At 35.7% G+C, this 19435-nt stretch overlaps 1 protein-coding gene across 4 annotated transcripts in view; it reads right to left on the bottom strand.

Annotated features, from left to right (window-relative positions):
* Positions 1-4261: 4261 nt before the first annotated feature.
* Positions 4262-19435, bottom strand: part of LOC111088240 (beta-scruin-like) — a 71354-nt gene continuing 56180 nt past the window's right edge. For 3 of the 4 annotated variants that reach the window (XM_022397757.1, XM_022397759.1, XM_022397760.1), the window contains one exon: positions 14434-14766. In XM_022397757.1, coding sequence (XP_022253465.1) covers positions 14576-14766 — 191 coding nt within the window. In that variant the 3' untranslated portion in view covers positions 14434-14575. Of the gene's footprint in view, positions 4499-14433; positions 14767-19435 lie in introns of those variants that run through there. The other variant, XM_022397758.1, reaches the window with a different exon arrangement.

The raw sequence follows: 19435 nt of genomic DNA, 5'->3' as shown, positions 1-19435 counted from the left end.
CAGAGGAGCAGAAACTAGTATATCTGGCAACGAGCTTGAAGGGACAACCACTGGAAATCCTTGGACAGTTGTCAGCAGACGACATGCACAACTATAGAGAACTGGTAGTGGCTCTAGAACTCAGGTATGGAACTCAAAACCAGTCCGAAGTCTACAGGGCTAGGATTAGGACGAGAGTCCGTGCTAAAGGGGAGAGCCTGCAAGAGGTGGCACAGGATTTGGAAAGTATGGCACACAAGGCCTACCCAAATGTGCCACCCGATCTCCTAAAATTGTTGCTGAGGGATCAGTTTGTAGACGCCTTGGACATTCCACAACTGAAGATACAAGTGAAGCAAGCACACCCCTCTACTATACAAGATGCAATGGCCAGAGTTCTTGAATTCGAATCCTACATTAAGTCCAGCACAGAGGTACCAAGGTAGGTACAGTCATCAGGATTCAAGGCCAGAAAAGGGCAGCTTTCAGAGAGGTTTGACGGACTTTGCTGGCACTGTAACAAACCTGGGCACAAGAGAACTCAATGCCAGCAACTTCAACACAGGAATGATGCCACGGCAGGAAAAGCTGCTACCCAGAAAGTTTTTTGGAACTGTGGAGAGCAAGGACATATGAGGAGACAGTAAAAGAAGAATACTGACAATAAGTCAGCTTTGAGAAACCATTAGTGGTTGGTGCTGAGGGATGCCCACCAACCCCCATTGTGAAAGTCCCAACAGCTAAGTGTAAAATGGCAAGCACACATAGTGTCTACGTGACAGGAAAGCTGGACGGCCAAAGGTGCGAGTTTGTCATAGATTCTGCATCTCAGCAAACCCTTGTGAGTATTAAGGTGCTGGATCACAAAGGAGTACCAGAAGCCATACAGAAGCTCTGTGGTATGACAGGACATTATGCAAAGTTGTGGGGACCAGTGTGGGTAACTATTGAGCTCATGGGCTTAAATGACAGACACAAAGTATACTTGGCTGACATTGAAGACCAATGCATATTAGGGTTGGACTATCTACTACCGAGGAAGTGTGTAGTTAACTTCGATAAAATGACGTTTTGGAACAACAAAGGCCAAATTCCAGTAAGTGTTGCTGCATCTTAAGTCAACTACAATACCCCCTATGTCAGAGAAGATAATTTGGGGTAGAATAAAAGAACATCCCCAAGGAAGCCCGATGCTTGTGGAAGCAGTGGAAGACCCATCCAGGCCAGTGGATGTGAAGATTGGAAAGTCACTTGTGGCAGGTCATCAAGTAGTACCCATAACAGTGGCCAACCAGCGCTGTAGTCTCTCTTCTTGTTTATTTTCTTTCTCCTCCATCCACTGCTGTAATCTTTCTTCTTGTTTATTTTCATTCTCCTCAACCACTGTTCTAGTCTCTCTTCTTGTTTATTTTCTTTCTCCTCCAACCACTGCTGTAGTCTCTATTCTTGTTTCTTTTGTTTCTCCTCCAACCACTGCTGTAGTCTCTCTTCGTGTTTGTTTTCTCGTTCTTCTTGTTTCTTTTCTTTTTCCTCCAACAACTGCTGTAATCTCTCTTGTTTATTTTGCTGTTCGAGCTGCCACTGTTGCTGGTATTCTTGCAACTGCCGTTGTCTCCCTTCTTGTTTCTTTTTTCGTTCTTCTTGTTTCTTTTGCTCTTCTTGTATTGCTGCTATCAAATCTGCTAAGTCGTAGTTGGATTTGGCACTTCTCCTTTCCATCTTTTTTTCTTTTCCGTCCCACTCTCTGACACTAATTTGTTACTTCTCTGGTCGTTAGTTAATTTCCAGTATAATTTCTTTTGGATGAAACTTTAGTGACACAAATCCTTTCTTAAATGAAACTAGTTTATTCTTTCTCAATTCAACTTTGCAATACACTTAATTTCCACAGTCACTTTAAACACACGCTATAATTCACCATGATTCACCCACTTACTTACGGTCACTACCGCGCTTGACTCAATTGTCCGTCTTTATCTCTGCCTGTCTGCAATTCAATTCCGATTAATTTGTCTCATATTATCCGGCGCACTTATATACAGGAATAGAGGGCGCCTAGCACATACTGGATTATTCGTGATGTTCCCCTTCTAGAATATTGTTACGTCTCTGTTTGTTAATTGATTTTCCGAAAGAATAAACCAGTTTTATTAAGTAAGGACTTGTGTCGCTAAAGTTTCGTCGGAACGAAGTTACCCTGATGAAGCAGATGAACCCCACATGAAGCAGAAGCCAACAAGATGGAGACCAGTACGGAAGAAGATACGTCCCGTAAAATTAAGAGACTTTGTTGAATTGTAATTTTGTGTTTGTAATTCTGTACATTTAATTAAGTTATTGTTAACTGTATGTGGTTATTGTTCGGGACGAACAATATTAAGGAGGGGGCAGTGTTGCGTCAGCGAGGTCACGTGACTAGTGTCACGCCCCCTGCTTTCTGGAAATATCTTGTACCTTCGTGAATTGTCGGGAGATTACTAGATATAGGGTAGTCTGGTATATATAAGAGGGTGACAACGTGACGGGACAATAATGTGTGTGTAGGTAGTGAGTAATTGAACTACAGTGAGGAAGTATTGTTGAAGTTAACGTTCGTTGTTAAAACGTTTGTAAAAGAGCGACTGTTGAAAATAAGTGTATCGGTAAAGTTATATTCTAAATGTCCTATCAAGCCGTCTCCAGCCATTATTAGTCTCAAAGTGGGTTCCTCGTCATCGAATTTGAATTCATCACGAAGCACCTATCAATCTGAGATGGAACACCAGTGTTCTGCTGAACATAGTTTAGGAAACGCTGCTCTACAACAACTGAAAAAATATAATTCCAGACCCAAAGTCGGTCTCAAAAGTATATATAAAAGGCGAGAAAGATGGTGCATGTGCCATAGTAAATATATCCTCTACAAAATTTAAAATCATTTAGACGACCCAAAGTCTCATTACGAAAAAAAAAGAAAGAAAAAGAGAGGTGAGGGATGGCACATATACCAATTACTTTCTAAAAGTTATATATTATTGTGAAATTTAAGGGGTGAAATTATTTTGGGCCACTTCTGCCTCTGCACATTCTTTATGGGGCACATCCCCTGTACATAAATCAATACCATTTAGCTCGGCTCAAGTGGGTTTCAGAGGTAAAAAGAGTGCAAAGATGTCACACAGACCAACTTCCTTCTAAAAGTTATATATTTATTATGAAATTTAAGGGGTTAAATTATTTTGGGCCACTCCTTTCTCTGCATATTCTTAAAGGGCCACATCCCCCTCTACAAAAATCAATACAATTTAACTTGACCCAAAGTGGATTTCATAGGTAAAATACAGGGCAGAGATGGTACATAGATCAATTTTTTTCTAAAAGTTATATACTTATTCTGAAATTTAGGAGGCTTAATTATTTTGGGCCAATTCTTTCTCTGCATATTCTTGAAGGGTGACATCACCTGTACAAAAATCAATACAATTTAACCTGTTTCATAGGTAAAAAAACAGGGCAAAAATGGCACATGTGCAAACTTTATTTCTAAAAGTTATATATTTATTGTGAAATATAAGGGGTGAAATTATTTTGGGCCACTTTTTTCTCTGTACATTCTTTAAGGGCTACATCCTCTGTACAGAGATCAATATCATTTACTGATACAAAAGATTAGCAGACTTACAAAGAATAAGACCTCTAAACGTGAAGTTTGAAGTAAATGTTATTATGTCTTTAATCTGATTCAAAAATGGACAACACAATCTTCATTCTAATGTTTATTGGTGCATTTTTTTCTGTTAGAAAAAGCTGGAGAATTATCCTCAGAAGTCACTTTTTTTTCTGATTAACACTATGCTTCCCATTCTAACTCCATGTGTCAGGACTTGTTGCATTACATCTGGTGTAGCAAATGTTTCTCCACTACCTGAATTCTTCATTTCCTTCATCCCATCAAAAATATGCCACTCATTGTTATCTTTCAGGAGGTGTAAGCATACAAAATGTCTTCCAGTGTTGTAAGTTGTGCCCATTTGATTATACTTTCATTAACACAAAAAAGCATGCAAGACATTAGTAACAGCAGAAATTTTTGAAGAGATTAACTTAACCTACAAATTTAACCTTTTGGTCATTATTACATACATTTTCTGAAATATATGTAAATATATATTTATATACAATAACATTTGTTGAAAGTGTTATTGTGTCAAATTTTTCAAAAGTGTTGATTGAACTTCATTAGAAAGTAGACTTATTTGTAATTAACTTTGATTTTATTATGAATTCAAAATTTTGAAACAAATAGGAACAAGCATACAGACAAAAAGCAATAGGTAAAAATGTAGTGAGCTGATAAATTAATATTTTCCTTTTTCCAAAGACAGAGAGTGTTGATGGAAGTTCTGTAGGGGTTAATGGGGAGCACAAGGGTTTGTCTGCTGGCATATTCATGATTGTGATAAACAGCATTCAGTGTAGGCCATGATCAAACTGTCTTCTCAATTAAGTCGTTCTCCTCTTGCAGGCTTTGTTTCCTTGTCTGCAGACAGAAAATATGGTGTCATTGAGTTCTTGCAGTTGCAAAATTTAAAGGAACTTTTCAGGATCAAAATTTAGTAATGAACTTTTTTGTTGATACAGTGAGTTTTACTCTCATTTTTGATTTAATAATACTGATATATTATTTCACAACAGCCTTACCCTTTCCTGTTATATTGAAAAATGTGTCCTTATTAGGCTGATAGCCAAACATACATTACTTCTTGGATTTCAGCAAAATCATCACACCTTTAGAGGATAGAAAAATTATTTAAATAACACATTTAAGTTCAGCTGTAAATTATTTAAGCTGTGTATTATAAAGATATAATCAACTTCATATTACTAAAATTGAGCTGTTGATGTCATGATTACATATATAGTGGACATTTAAACAAACATTAACACATTTTTATTAAGCATTGTAACAATTCTATTCACCCTACTTCAATGAGATTTGAAGTTCTGACAGTTTTGGGTTTGGTACAGGAGGGTTTACTGCAACTATCTCCACCCTTGTTGTTTGCAAGTAGTTAAGACAGCAGACAACAAAGTCCTCTTTACTGCCAAATGTATCCCATGCAGTTCTCCCATGGAATCGATCAAAGCGTTTCGTTTCAACCACTCTATATTTTCTTTGAACCATTCTTCTCTGGAAAAGTGATGGTGGACTTTTAGAAGTGCACTAATGTCTGGATCTTCTGCTTTCAAATCATCAAGCTCTTGAAAAATCCAATCATGCCTCTGCATTGCCAAATGAATGAGATACAGCAGATTGTCAATTGTACAAATGTTATATAGTGTAATAGTCTTTCTTCCAAGTTTGCCTTTCATGATGGACAGGTGGAAGTCATGCTCTGCCTTGCAAATTGTATTACAAGTGACTAGTAGTATTTCCCTTGTTTTCTTTTCTGTTTGAGTCTTCTCTTCTGCTACTTCTCTTCTTGATTGAGAGGCTCTTTCTGGGCTTCATCTTCCTTTTCAATATCGACATTAGCTGTCAATGTGAGACTTGTATGTTAGATTTTAGTGCTTCTTAGAGCATTTAGTGCAATACTTCATATTCTTACTTGTATAAATTCATAACTTGCAAAAAATCCCCTGGTTTTCAATGGAGTTTGTCATTCAGTGCCACCTTCTTGGTTGTCCTGAATGAGTTTTAAACAGTAGCATTTGTGTCATGTTTCTTCTTTAGGTTTAGCTCCCTGAGCATTATTCCACTCCACAAAGGTATTGTTGCAGTATATGACTATTAGGTTAACAAGCTGTGGAGAGCAAAACACCTTTGGGTTTCCTGAAGTCAAAGCTTTGTTGTCAAGTTCAGCTTTCATCTTTGTGTCAGCATATATTTTTTCCATACTTTTTGAGAATGACAAACCTTTCTTGATATTTCTCTCTCTCTCTTTAAAGGTGAACTCTTCCAAGTCACTTGCTGTGTCTTCTTCAAAGTGATCACTCGGAATCTGTCTTCTTTGATCAGAAGCTGACTTCTGCAGCACAGTCACATGTTCCTTGTTTTCATTGGTTTCCCTTTCCCTTTTGACAGTAAAAACATATGTCATTCTTCTTGTTTGTGCACAGATATCCTCTGCTTTGCCTCTTTTTTTTTTTTTTGCCTGCACTTTGGTGGCCCTCAAACTGACAAGCTTGATCAAAGTGAAATTGTAGGGTATTGACCTTCAGAAGCTAAATAGCATCTTTTTAAATACTCCTGCAGAATTGTCTGATAGAAGGCTAGTGTAGAGGCATGGATTAGTGCCCAGCTGAAGTCCATTTCTACCTTTTGAGGACTGAGGCAAAAGATAGAGAGGTAAACCAATGCTGAACAGTAGGTGTGCTTTGATCCGATGATAGCATATCAGCTACAGCAACCGTGCTCATTTTTGTGGACTGTGTTGAAATGCAAAGAATGTTTTGCTTACAGTCCTTAGAATTGGCAACTACAGATTCAGTTGCATTCAGGTATAAGCAACAGTATTTGGAAAACTGAAGGTCTTTCATTATATATAGTTGAGCATCCAAGTACATGTGAACGACAAATGGAGAAATTCCTATGCTTTGTATGTATATAAGCATGTTTTTTTTCAGATGGGGTTCAGTTTCATGTCATCCTGGAGTTTTTGCACTGCCCAGAAATCCATGTATTAATTTTCATCAAACCTGTTTTCAAGGTTTCTTCAGCTTGAAACTTACAGAATTATTAAAATTGACTTGACAGTATTTAGATTACGTGCCACAATCTGTTCTGTATCTGCAGTGGCCAATTGCCTTAAGGCTAGTTGTTGGAGCTTCAACTGTATTGTAGATTACACCAAATTTATTTAGTTGAGGATTGCAGTGGCGAGTGGATCTCACAAGTCGCTAACTTGAGGTAATCTAAAGTTAAAATAAAGAAACAGATTCATGACTGAGATTGAACAAAATACATCAACATTTATTAGGTCCTTCCACATAATATACACTTTTAACATCAATAGTTAAGCATTTACCAAACTGTTAGCTTTTTACAATTCTAATTTTGACTCTTCAGTTAAACACTATTAACCAATACATATAGAATATGCCTCTCTTTTATAATCATTAACTTCTTTTAGTAAACTACATTATTGAACAAGAGAGATAGTAATTCTATACTTACAACAAGGTCAGACTGGTATACCTCTGGAGGTTGGAAATCTTTATATTCATGTTGACTCGATTCACTTCTTAACTTCTTTTCTCTGGAAATCTTCTTCTTCCTGGAGATCTTGATTTTTAGTTCCAGACACGAGTTTTTATACTATACTTTCTTTGTATCCTTTTGACTTTCTATATAGTATTCCTGACTAGCTGCAAGTAATCCTGATACTTTAATGGCTAATTTCTGCAACTCAACGGGCATTTTCAAAACAAGAAACATAACTCTCAAGTAATTGGTTACTGTGATGGTGAGTGCTCCAGTTACCTTTTTACTTGTACTATTACACTGGCTTGGAGTAACAGATCTCAGATCAAAGCACTGATTTGAGATACTATCATAAACTTTTTAATAGTCTTTACTGTGCTACTAACTCGGCGTCAGTAACTTATCACTGTCAAGCTCGTGACTAACCTTTTTCTCAGCGTCCTTGTTCTAGCTTCATTTTTATACCTCTTAACTCGTGAATCTCAATACTAACTAGCCAGCTAACTGTGCTTCCTCTAGTTCTTGACCCAATTTCGTAACATATGTGTCCTTAACTTACACCATTTCTTCACATTTATGCACCACACTCAGAAACTTAAATTTCTGCAATTAGTTTCTTAAACATAAAAGGCTGATTTTTTTGGCTTCTTTGAAATTGAAAGATTGTATTTTGTTCACCCTTCAAATTTGCATTGGCCCGTTGCATGCCAGTAAACAACATTTTTTTCTGTGAATGACTGGTCTTGACTCTACTGTATTTGAAATGTAAAACACAAAATTTATTGACTTTATTAATTTTCTGACATATTATGTCAGTCCATCCTTTCTTGAGAACACAGTAACCTTCCCTTCTCTCAAGCTTAATTTTGTCCCATTCCCCCTTCCCCATTGACAGTGTGACACTGAACTGTGATGGGCAGCTGTCTGAAAGCCCAACATTTCCATTTGTATCTTTTCCTAAATTTGACATTTTGCCATTGTTTCATCATGTAATTGGCTCACAGTAGAATATCTTTCAGGACTTTCTGTGGATATTGATTCCAAATACTGTATGTCTGATTTACTCAGATCACTCTGAAAGTAATCATCACATTCCTGAATGTGTGCAGGTTCTTCATCCCTATCAGCAGACTTCTTGTCATATTCTTGTAGGAGTTTTCTTGGGGTGAATTGTACAAGGTTCAAAGACAAATTTTGTTCTCTTTTGTTTGTTTTCTTTGTTTTTTCTCGCAGAGAGGACAAAACTATGAATAAATTACTTGGATGTCCATAATGCTTTTGTAACCAACACAAACAGGGTGAAACCAGTTTTTACATTGTGCATATGGTCCATCCAGGTTGTTTCTCTGTCTGCATAGACAGTAACGTTGTTAATCTTCCTCAGGGTCCTCAGCATCAAAGGTTTCTTGGCCTTCGTCTGCCACACTATCAGCACTTAATGCTTCATCCATAGATGTATGTCCATTGCTATAAGCTATGGTTCTTGAACATAATTTTCAATGATCTTCATGCCATTTCTGATAATACCATTTTCTAACAGAAGTTATATTTCTGTGAAGCAAAGATGCTATTCCACCCCACACTGAACTTTCTCTGTGATAGCCTTCATGGTCTAACATTAGATATATTTTGATGGAAAAGCTGTAGCTTTTTGATCAAAAAATAATTTCCAGCACATTTTCATAAATTCTTAACCAGCAAATTCAAAATATGCATTAGAGGAAAATAATCACAGGTTTTTCTAGTAATCATTTGTAAAAATGTCTTAATCAGATGTAAGAGAATATGAATTCAAAGTTTCTCTAAAAGTACAATTATAACTAAAACTTTTCTTAGCCACACTGCTACTACTAATAATAATAAACTACAGACTTAACTGATTATGCTATTTATATGAAAATTCTTCAACTGTTACTATATATAGAAACTTCTCAACCAATCTAAAGGTTGTTGATTGTCCAAGTTATCAGTGGAGAGATTTGCACCCTTGCCACTCAAGATATAATTTCAGAACCTTATCCTGAAGTGGGGCAAAAGGGGAACAGAAAGTGTTTCCGACCACCCCCGGTTGTCTTCCAAAAGAAGACTTTAAACCAAAATCCTACCAGCATTCTGGATTTGGATGCACAGTGGAAGGCATGGCATTTGACCATTTGCTGATATCTCCAGAAAGCAAAATCTTGTTAGAAATTGATAGTTTAGCTCGAGGATATGTATAATGTAAGTGCAAAATTCTACAGAAAGTTATAATGCCTTAGTGGGTAGAAGAAAATGTGGAACTGGAGAAGTGTCATGCAATATACAGAAAATGAAGTTTAGCATTTATATATACTAGCAGAAATACCCGCTCTACAGGCAGGTATAACTGCTAGTTTATGTGGAAGGTTATTGGGCCTGAGGCCTTTTCTGGAATGGTCTGACAGTTCTACAACAATGTACTCATACTTGACATTCAATAATGTTCACCATCCATGAGAAAAAGGATTTTATTGAAATTTTAGTTTAAAAATGAGTTATCATCACACCATGAAATCACAGAGTAGATTTTACTGAAGTATTTCTTTGTAGACGCAGTTATCAATGAAAGTGCCTTGCTTATCTGTTGTACACTCATGAGATTTTCACTAAAGAAAACAATTTAAAAAGAAAAATTTTTTTATTGTTTTATATTTGAAACTTATGTTGACTGGTCCTGCTCAAAATCAAAAACCATTTACTTACATCTGACATTCAGCCAATTGTATGATGAGGGATCCCAACTGAAGGGATGAACTGCAATGTGGCAGGTCTACTCTGTCTCTTTTATTATATGACTGTGATTCATATAGAGGATCTACACTAGCAAAACACCATTGCTCTACTCTCTACTGAATGGAGTGCATGGAGTAGCAAGGTGTAACCCATGCAATATTATCCTATGAACAGGACTACACAGAAGCTGACATCCCAAGCAACCACAGTCTGCAGGGCGAGCAGAGCTGAGACCATGCAACATCAACCTCTGGGACCCACCACACAGAGGTAGAGTGAATCACTAGGCAATTGACAATATACCCCTGTATGACATATGGTTGGCCATACAGTGTGGAATTTTGTGATGTATAAATAAGCAGAATACCTAGACAAGAAACACTCGCCATTGAGTGAGATCTGTGACCTAATAAGCAGAAGACTCTGAAAAAAAAAAGGGGAAAACAAACTTACCAATACCTTACTGAGGAACCTCTTCCAAAGGACGACTTGGAAAAGAAATCTGGAAGAAATATGTCAGACTGATAATTTGACAAAACCAGCTTGTCAGGGTAGAAGAGGAAACATCTGTGAGGAAAGTTTCCAGTGTATGAAGAGGTATGATTTGGAGCTACAGAAGGAAGCCATGCAGGCAATATATTAAATTGTTAAGAAATTAATGTCACTTTTTTAGATGAAAAAACCTGTTCAACTGATAAAACAAAACATTTATTAAATGAAATAGTTTCTTATCAATGATGCTTTTCCATCTTACAATCAGGTTGTTAATGCCCTGATTAAATAAATCACTTGGCTTTGAATAAAAAAAACATGTCGGTGTGGTCTTTAACACCTTCAACATTTGCATAAATTTTCCCATAAAGATGGTGTTGCAGAGAATGAAAAAGATGATAATTTGTTGGTGCCATATCTGTAGAATATTGTGGGTGGGAGAGAACTTACCAACTCAACTCCATAATCTTTTGTTGTATCAAACGTGCCACCTGTGGATGTGCATTGTCCTGGAGAAGAAGAATACCTTTCCGATTGATAAGTGAAGGGCATTTATGATGAAGGGTTTGATTTAAATGTTCCAGTTGCTGACTATAGATCTTTGCATTGACAGTTTGCTGTAGATTGAGGAGTTCAAAATGAATTACCCCTTTGATGTCCCACCAAATGCAAAGCATCACTTTCTGTGGATGCAGTCCAGGTTTTGGGGTCAGAAGTGGTTGTTGTCTAGGACTGAGCCATTGTTTTTGGCATTTAATATTCACATAGAGAATCCATTTTTCATCACTGGTGACAATTCTGTCCAAAAATGGTTTACACGCATCATGCACCAGAAGAGATGAAGCAATGTTCACATATTGGAAATTATGATCATTGGAGAGTTTGTGAGGCACCCACACACCATCTTTATGGAGTTTCCGCATATTCCTTAGATGCTTACTTATTGTTTTATGAGAGACATGCAACTTCAAGGCCATTTCACAAGTTTGTTGCCTTGGGTAAGACTCAACAAGCGTCTTCAGAGCATCAATGTCAATTCCAACATGTTGGCCCCTGCCATCACAGTTTCTAAGGATAAAGTCATCTGAACAAAATTTGTTGAACCATCGTTGACACCTACAAATGTTCAAAATATTTCCATAAACTTTTTTGATATTCTTTGTGGCTACAGAGGTGTTGTTTCCCTTCTTGTATTCAAAAAGCATTATATGCCAAATGTGTGTTTCATCATGTGCCATCACTATAATGAATTAGAATATACTAAACTTTACACATTTTATAGGCTACACTAATGTGACGTTTAATTGGTTCATTTAACTATTATATGTGATGTACATTTTTTGGGGAGTAGTTAATGAAAGTGTTCGAAAAGTGACATTAATTTCTTGAAGACCTAACAACAATGAAGAGCACAAACAAGTTATAGAAGGCTATGCAAATCTGACTAGTGATAAAAGCGAGAAATGGAGGGAAGGGAAGCTGGTGGAAATAAAGAACTCCCCTCTCAAGCCACTGATGCTTCTGACAGGAATGACTGATCCAGAAGGAAGCCATACAGGCAATATAACAATGAAGAGCACAAACAGGTTTTAGAAGTATATGTAGATCTGATCAGTAATAGAAGTGGGAAATGGAGAGTAGGGAAAACAGTGAAAATGAAGAACTCCCTTCTCAAGCCACTGATGTTTCGGGCAGGAATGATTGATCCAGACAAAGGAGAACAGATGTGGCATGAAAAAAAGAGTAGAGGAAATGTTGATGGCAAAAATCTCAGGCTGAAGGTGCCCACAGATGAGGAGGAGGAGAAGGAAATATATCTGAAGGGATACGTGATACATGAAACAGGAGGCCAGAGGCTCAAACAAAGGAAGAGTAAGGGAGTGCAGAATCATAGGGACATCTCAATCCAGATGAGGAGGTTGACTAATACAGAAGGAATGCAATAACAGGGAAATGGTAGGAGATGAAAACACAGAATGGCACCTGAAAACATGGAAGGTATTTGAAGAGGCTACATGATAACTCATAATTAATGAAACAGAAGCATCATTTTTGAACAGCCTGGTGAAGAAATCCACCTGAAGTGGGACAGTGGGCTGAGAAAAAGAAACTCCATGGTGGAATGACCTTCCACATTCCTTGATAAACCACATATCACTGGCACTGGAAGAACCTGGTTAGGGTTGGGAGAAAAGGAATAACCATGTAAAGTTCAATTTCCCAAAGAATGAAAGCCAAGACATCCTCAGCCGAGACCCTCATACATGACATTTGAAGTAGAAGTTAGAGTAGCATAATTTATGACATGAGCTGCAGAAGTCATATTTGACCATGAACGATCTGGGAATAAAAAAAAAGGGACTGAAAAAAAATGTCAAACTAAAAAACAACCTGAAAACAAAAACAAGGTATGTTAACATGAAAAGGAACTACAGTTAACAAATTAAACTATATTTCTATATACATATATATGTATACATGTACAGTAACCAAAGGTGTTTGCTTTTTCATACATTAAGTTAAAACAGAGGCAGTGATCTTAATGAAATGGATTATAAATCTTTTTTTTCCATAACCATCCTGACAGTGTGATTTACTAATACATTTTCAGGAAAACTTTGCCATCATCTATAAACTTAAATTCAATAATATTTATTGCAGAGTACTATGTTTAACAGTTCAAAATTTTCTCACTTTTGTATAATTGCTATCTTTATATTATACATTCCACAGCATAATCTGAAAAGTAAATTATATACATATATATACAGTGTAAACTGACAGAAGCCATTCGGTAAAACTCTTGACATTCATTCATTATTAAATGTTTTGCAGTTTTCAGCCAAGTCTACATATATATATATTTTTTTTTTGTTTAAGCCTTGTGTCCACCATATGGAATCAAACCCCAAATTTTAGCATTATGGGCTACCAAGCTTATCAATGAGGCACCAAGAAGCATCTATAAATGTTCAGTCATAAAGTTATCATCATAAGACACACACAACTTCACTGAATGGTAGTATGTACTCTACGACTGACATTGATGGATGATAAAGAACTGATGTTGGAGAAACTGTAGATCTTAGCTGGATATCTAATGAAGTATTTCTTGACTAATATTGGCCAATATGTTTTATGGTTCACAGTATTACTTGTTTTGAAATTTCATAAAAATATTATATGAATCAATAATTAAGACTCTTTTTATGCTCAAAAAATCAAAATTTTAGTAGATAAGAATAAGATCCCGATATAACAGTATTTTTGGCCTATCTATAACAGTGCCTTCTCTCAAATGGTGAAATAAACCTAGCCAGTCATAACTTCTTAATTTACTTTATTTTAAATTAATATTTTTTACAATCAGTATACAGAATAGACTTCCCTGAAGACATTTTACTACAATGTGTTTTGACAATAAGTTTAGTATAACGTTTTACCCATTATGTTTGAATTAGTTGCTTTGATTTAATGGATAAAAATAAAACATATAATTTGCAAATGCTAATGTGAAATTTATGTATAATAAAATAATAAAACATTCAGTTCCAAATGAATATCATATGTGTCCAATTCTCAGTTGATTTTAAATGAAGAAGAAATGAAAATAGGAGAACACAATGAAAACCTAAGTTATCGATAAAAAAAGTTTTATATTTTACATGTAATATATTAAATCTTCTGGGATTGATCTTAAAAACTAAGTTTTGGTATAGTCTCACATTTAGAGAAAGCAAAATTGTAAAAGTCAAAGATGTATCAAAACTTTACAAAATATGATAATTTGGAATGAAAAATGTCTAGAGATGCTATTCATTATATGTGAAACAGAAAATAAATGTAACTTGACCAACATGAAACAAAGAAAACAGTGTACCTAAAGTATTACATCATAGCATTATATCCCTACATAACTAGGGAAACATATTCAATACACTGAATAAAATAAATTTTCTAATAAAAGCTGTAACTATATAAATATATTTTATATGCAAAAATAATTGATTTGATCAATATTTGATGAATAAAAATATTTTATTCCCAAATTGTTTTTTTTTAAAATGAAACAGTAATTCCTTCACAAATAATTCCAACATATTCATTTATTTTCTTTACTTTATTTAAATTTTCTGAAAATAATTTATTTGTTAATGGGCATGAGTTATTTCAATTGTTTTTTTTCATTTCTACTAATTTTCTCTGTAATTTTGGAATTGTTACCACAGCTATGCCTGAACAAGGAAATGGTAAGGGTCTACAAGAGTTCCACTTGTTTATGTCAAAACCCTTGATCAAAACTTCTGACAGTCCACCATCTACATTAGTAGCAAATCCTCCACAAATAAAGATAATAGTTCCTAAAAAAAGAAGAAAAATACATTTCAATATACAATTGACCAATAAACTCAATCCACTATAGAATTTAAATTTTAAAGCAATAATTAAACTGATAACTGGGGAATTAAAGAGGATTGTAGAAAACATTTTTTCATCTGCTTGCATCGAGGAGTCTAAGATTAGATACTGGTCTTTAGATACTGTCTTAGCATGGGATGGGATTTGACCTATGGCTATAGCCTATATACCACTCATCATGCCATCATTCAGAAGGTGACATAAGTGAAAAACCAGGATAAGGATAAAGGTAGAGTAATGAATAATGATATTTAATGTTTTCTTCAGATGCCTGTTCAGTAGTGGATTAAGACATAAAAATCAGGATCTGCTTTGATCAACCTTCAACTTGAATCCAAATGAACCAATCTAGGCCATTTTGGAATCAGGCCTAAAAGCACAATGAACAGGATTTAAAAAGCTCACAAATCTTGAAGCTGATTTGCAAGAATGGTAGTGTTTATTGCATCAGATGCATACTAATGTTTGTAGGTAACTGTTAATCTGTTATTAATATCGAAGATGAGCTCATTCCTTATTAAAATGAGCCATAAGTGCCAATTGTAAGACACTACTTCTCAAGATGTGATGTTCAAATAACTTTGATAATAAATACAGTGTGTATTTTCAAAAACACAGCACTTACGTTAACAAAATGTTTGAGACAAAAGTGTTTCTCTCAGAATGACCAGTGATGATCAAAAAGCTTTAAAGATGTATTGTTCAAAGTTTGAGGTATTTATTATTCACAAAACAGAAAAACTAAAAGGGTTGTTTTAAGAGTACTGTTTCCAATTTTAAAAGTAATTTCCTTTTTGGAATAGTAACGATTGTGAGCTGAAATGAGTGTTATCCTTGGAACAGTTATGCCAGTAATGATGTTTTGCATTACAATTGAAAGTAAATGTTATTCTAACACAATATATATATTCTCTTAAATAATCTTCATAAACAAATCTCTACAAGCTCCTCAAAACTCTTAATTCAATTTTTCTTCAAGCTATCTTTTTCTTTTGCAACCCATAACAATATATCAAATAAGCTACAATCTTCTTTCTATGGAAGATTTAAGCTGTGTTTTTACAGAAAGTAAGGCATAAGCAGGATACAGACTGTGTTAAGATGGTACCTCGTAAGCATGGTCATGTTGTCCTGAAAATAATATATTGGGTTGTAGATCAGAACACTAAAGCACATGACAGAAATGCTGTAAAAGACTTTTGCTGCCCATCTTCAGGTGTCAGAACCTTGTGTAAATTGTTTGCATGATATGGAATCAGTTAAGATGTCAGATGGCCTCTGTATTTAGTTGCCTTCTCATGTAATCAACATTACTATTTATGGTATGTCTTTTTTTTTATTGTATTTCACTTTTCTGTCTTTTCACTCTCTTCCCCTCTTAGAAGATATTTTTACTTTAATTTTTTGGGTGTTCAATCAATCTATATAAATAAACACACTCCTTACAGATGTAATAATCATCCCTTTACTTTATCTAATAGAATATAGTTTAATGAATGAAATATTATATATTTTTGATATCTAAATAGCTTATGTAAAGCACTATCAGAATGTAAGAATAAAGCTTTATATTAACCTGGCAATATTTTTATTCATAAAAATTATTCAAAAAGGAATAAAATCATTTTTGCTGTTTCTACTTGTTCCAGACATGATTAAAGACAAGCCTACTATAGGTTAAGAATATGATTGTTAAAAAAACAGTTTCAGAAGCAGCTTTTTCTTAAGATGCTAATATTCCTAAAATGCAATGATGCTGGCTTCTGGCTCACATACTAATCATTCCTAGATTGGTTTATGTCCCCCTGGTGGATTAGAAGTAAGTTTAGTGACTTACAATGCTAAAATCCGGGGGTTTATTCCCCAATGTGAACAGGGAGCAGATAGCCCAATGTGTAGCTTTGTGTTAAAATAACTTAATAATTAATAGATAATAACAATAGATTAGTTTATTATATTTATAAGACATACTTGTATGCATATTATACTAATTTATTTGCACAGGCAATCATAATCCTAGAACAATTTCTTTTTTTTTACAGCAGCTATAAGTTAGTATCAGCAGAATGAATTAAGTTTATAATATATACTTTTATTACTGAGGAGCACATATTCCTCATTTTGTGTTACTCAAGTAAATTAACAAGCAACAAATATATCTAGAATCCTCAAATACATTATCACACATGATAAGAGTGAACAACACAGTAAAGAGTTATGTTTATTGTACTATCAGTGCAAAGTATCATCATTTATTTAAACAGAATTCCTTCATATATTACTAAGCATTCAACCAGTTAAATATTCTTTGTAGTGAAATGCATATGTTTATAATCATTTTATTAAAGTTTAACATCCAATCACCAGCCTCCAACAAATACTTTGAACAGCATAAGACAAGTAAAAATTTGTGATTTAAGCTAATATTAAATACATTTTTAGACATTCATCAAAGCTTATCAGTTCTATATCACAATATACATCAATATAATAAATGGAAACATCAGAGGAATGTGACTATGAAATAAATGTTAACATTTTCCAAAACTGAAAATCTATTCCCAAAATACTCACCTATCGTCACATCTAGCTTTATATGGGAACTATTTGCTTGCTACTAGCCTTGAGGCTTCCACCTAATCTCAAGTGTTTCCATGTGATTTTGCTGTGTTTTTGCAAGCAAATGAGCATGTGACAATCCTCCAATCAACAGGAGTGTGATACTGACTCCTAGCACAGCTGGCTCACTCTCTACTGATTGTTCAATCATCACTTCGAGATTAAGCAATAAAATAAGATGCACCAGAAGTGAGGAGGATGGGTGGGAAGTGTGGGAGGAGGTGAGTATCTACAATTTCAGTGTTGGAAAATGTTAACTTCTGCTAAGTAACCTCCTCTCACATCCAGCTAGAATCCCACGATAAGGTGGTGGAAGGATTGTTGAAAAATTTTACCTAGATGATCCTCTTTTGGAAAACACTCTTGGAGAACCCATGGAGAGTGCAAAACCCTATACCTTAGAACAGCATATGGGCATACCCATGGAAGACCATACCAGAATACACCTTTCACCCAGAACAGAAGGAAAGTGTTGCAAGAACAAGCAGAAAATACAAATGCAGTTCAGAACTTCATCAAGCATTTGGAAGTACTATATGTGTAGTGTAGCTAGAGCACATCAAATCATACATGACAGGATAACACCAGCCTAAAACCAGGCAGTAACGGGAATTCAACTTCCAGGCTGCAGTAAGAGGAGGGTCTTAACCATCTTCACCACAAGCCCAGTGAAGCAGAACATGAAAGTAATATCTACCATGAATGAGGACTTATGTTGGTTGGTCCTGCATTATCCAACACTAGCCACCCAACTTCCAAATAGTGGAAGGATGGGGTAAAGCCAGTCAGAGGGGTGAGCTGTACTACACAGGCAGAGCACTACTGCCATACTTTCTATTGAGTGAAATAAGTCACACTTGGGAGGCATCCTCCATGGTCCACCACCCCAAGCAGCTAGGAACTGGTGAGTGGGATTGACTCATATGCTCCACCAGAATTAAAAAGGGGAGGATGAAAGTGGGATGGGAAGTTTGAAAGAGTGCATCACTGTAAGACAGTGCAATGGTAGAATAGAAAAGCCTATTTTTAAAAGCAGGCCAGAAATAGGTTTTAAACTAGATATTGATGATGGGAAGGAATCCTCTGCCTACTTTACTCATACTAGTCCATGAGTAGGTACAGTCTGGATTGAGCCTTGTTTAGGAAAATGAGCACCACAAGAATACATTGAGTAGCCTCATGGAACACCCCATCTCATGGATGAGTGCTATGTTAGGCCAGGATGGCCCTACACTGTGTGGATTTTGGTTAAGTATACCCTCACAGACAACACTTGCCACTGAGAGGGATTCTGTAAGGGACTACAGGAATCGGTAAAAACAGGGCATGAAAAAAAAGACTAACCCAGTCAAAGATAGTATGCTGTGTGAAGAAAAGCAACAAGAGGCATTCTATTGTTGGATGAAGAAGAAATGGACACAGTATGCAACAAAGGTGTGAGGGGTCATCCCCATGCCAGTCTGAACAATCACCTACAAATGATGACAGAAGTTAACAGCTAATGAGTAAGTTAGGTGACAAATTTGATGGGAGAACACCTGGAAACATCGATATACATTTCCATTCAACAAAGGGTACATTAAATGTGTAAGCTCTCAGATCCATCCAGAGAGAGTAACAGGAGAAAGGTCATAAGTGGATGAAGGATTCCAATGAATGAATGAAAGAAGGGATCAGGAAAAGCAAAAGAAAGAAGTGCAGGCCAAGTAACAATAGATCACACAAACAGGACAGAGGAGGCAATCAGGAGCTGAACAAGAGCAAAGAAGAGAAATGGAAAAGAGAGATATAGGGGTAAACGTGCCTTATCACTCTCATGCACTGCAGTCATTTTAGGGAGAAAAGCGTGATCTGGATAGAGAAGAATATGGGAGTGATAGAATACAATGTAAGAAGAATTAACAGCACACACAACAGAATACAAACAATCACAGGCACAAATAGTATTGAAATAAGTTTTAAGGGGCAGATGTGATAAGGAACAGGAAATTA

The sequence above is a fragment of the Limulus polyphemus genome, unplaced genomic scaffold (genome assembly GCF_000517525.1).
Source record: "Limulus polyphemus unplaced genomic scaffold, Limulus_polyphemus-2.1.2 Scaffold3396, whole genome shotgun sequence".
Classification (NCBI taxonomy): domain Eukaryota; kingdom Metazoa; phylum Arthropoda; class Merostomata; order Xiphosura; family Limulidae; genus Limulus; species Limulus polyphemus.
This window is presented reverse-complemented; position numbering and strand designations above follow the sequence as displayed.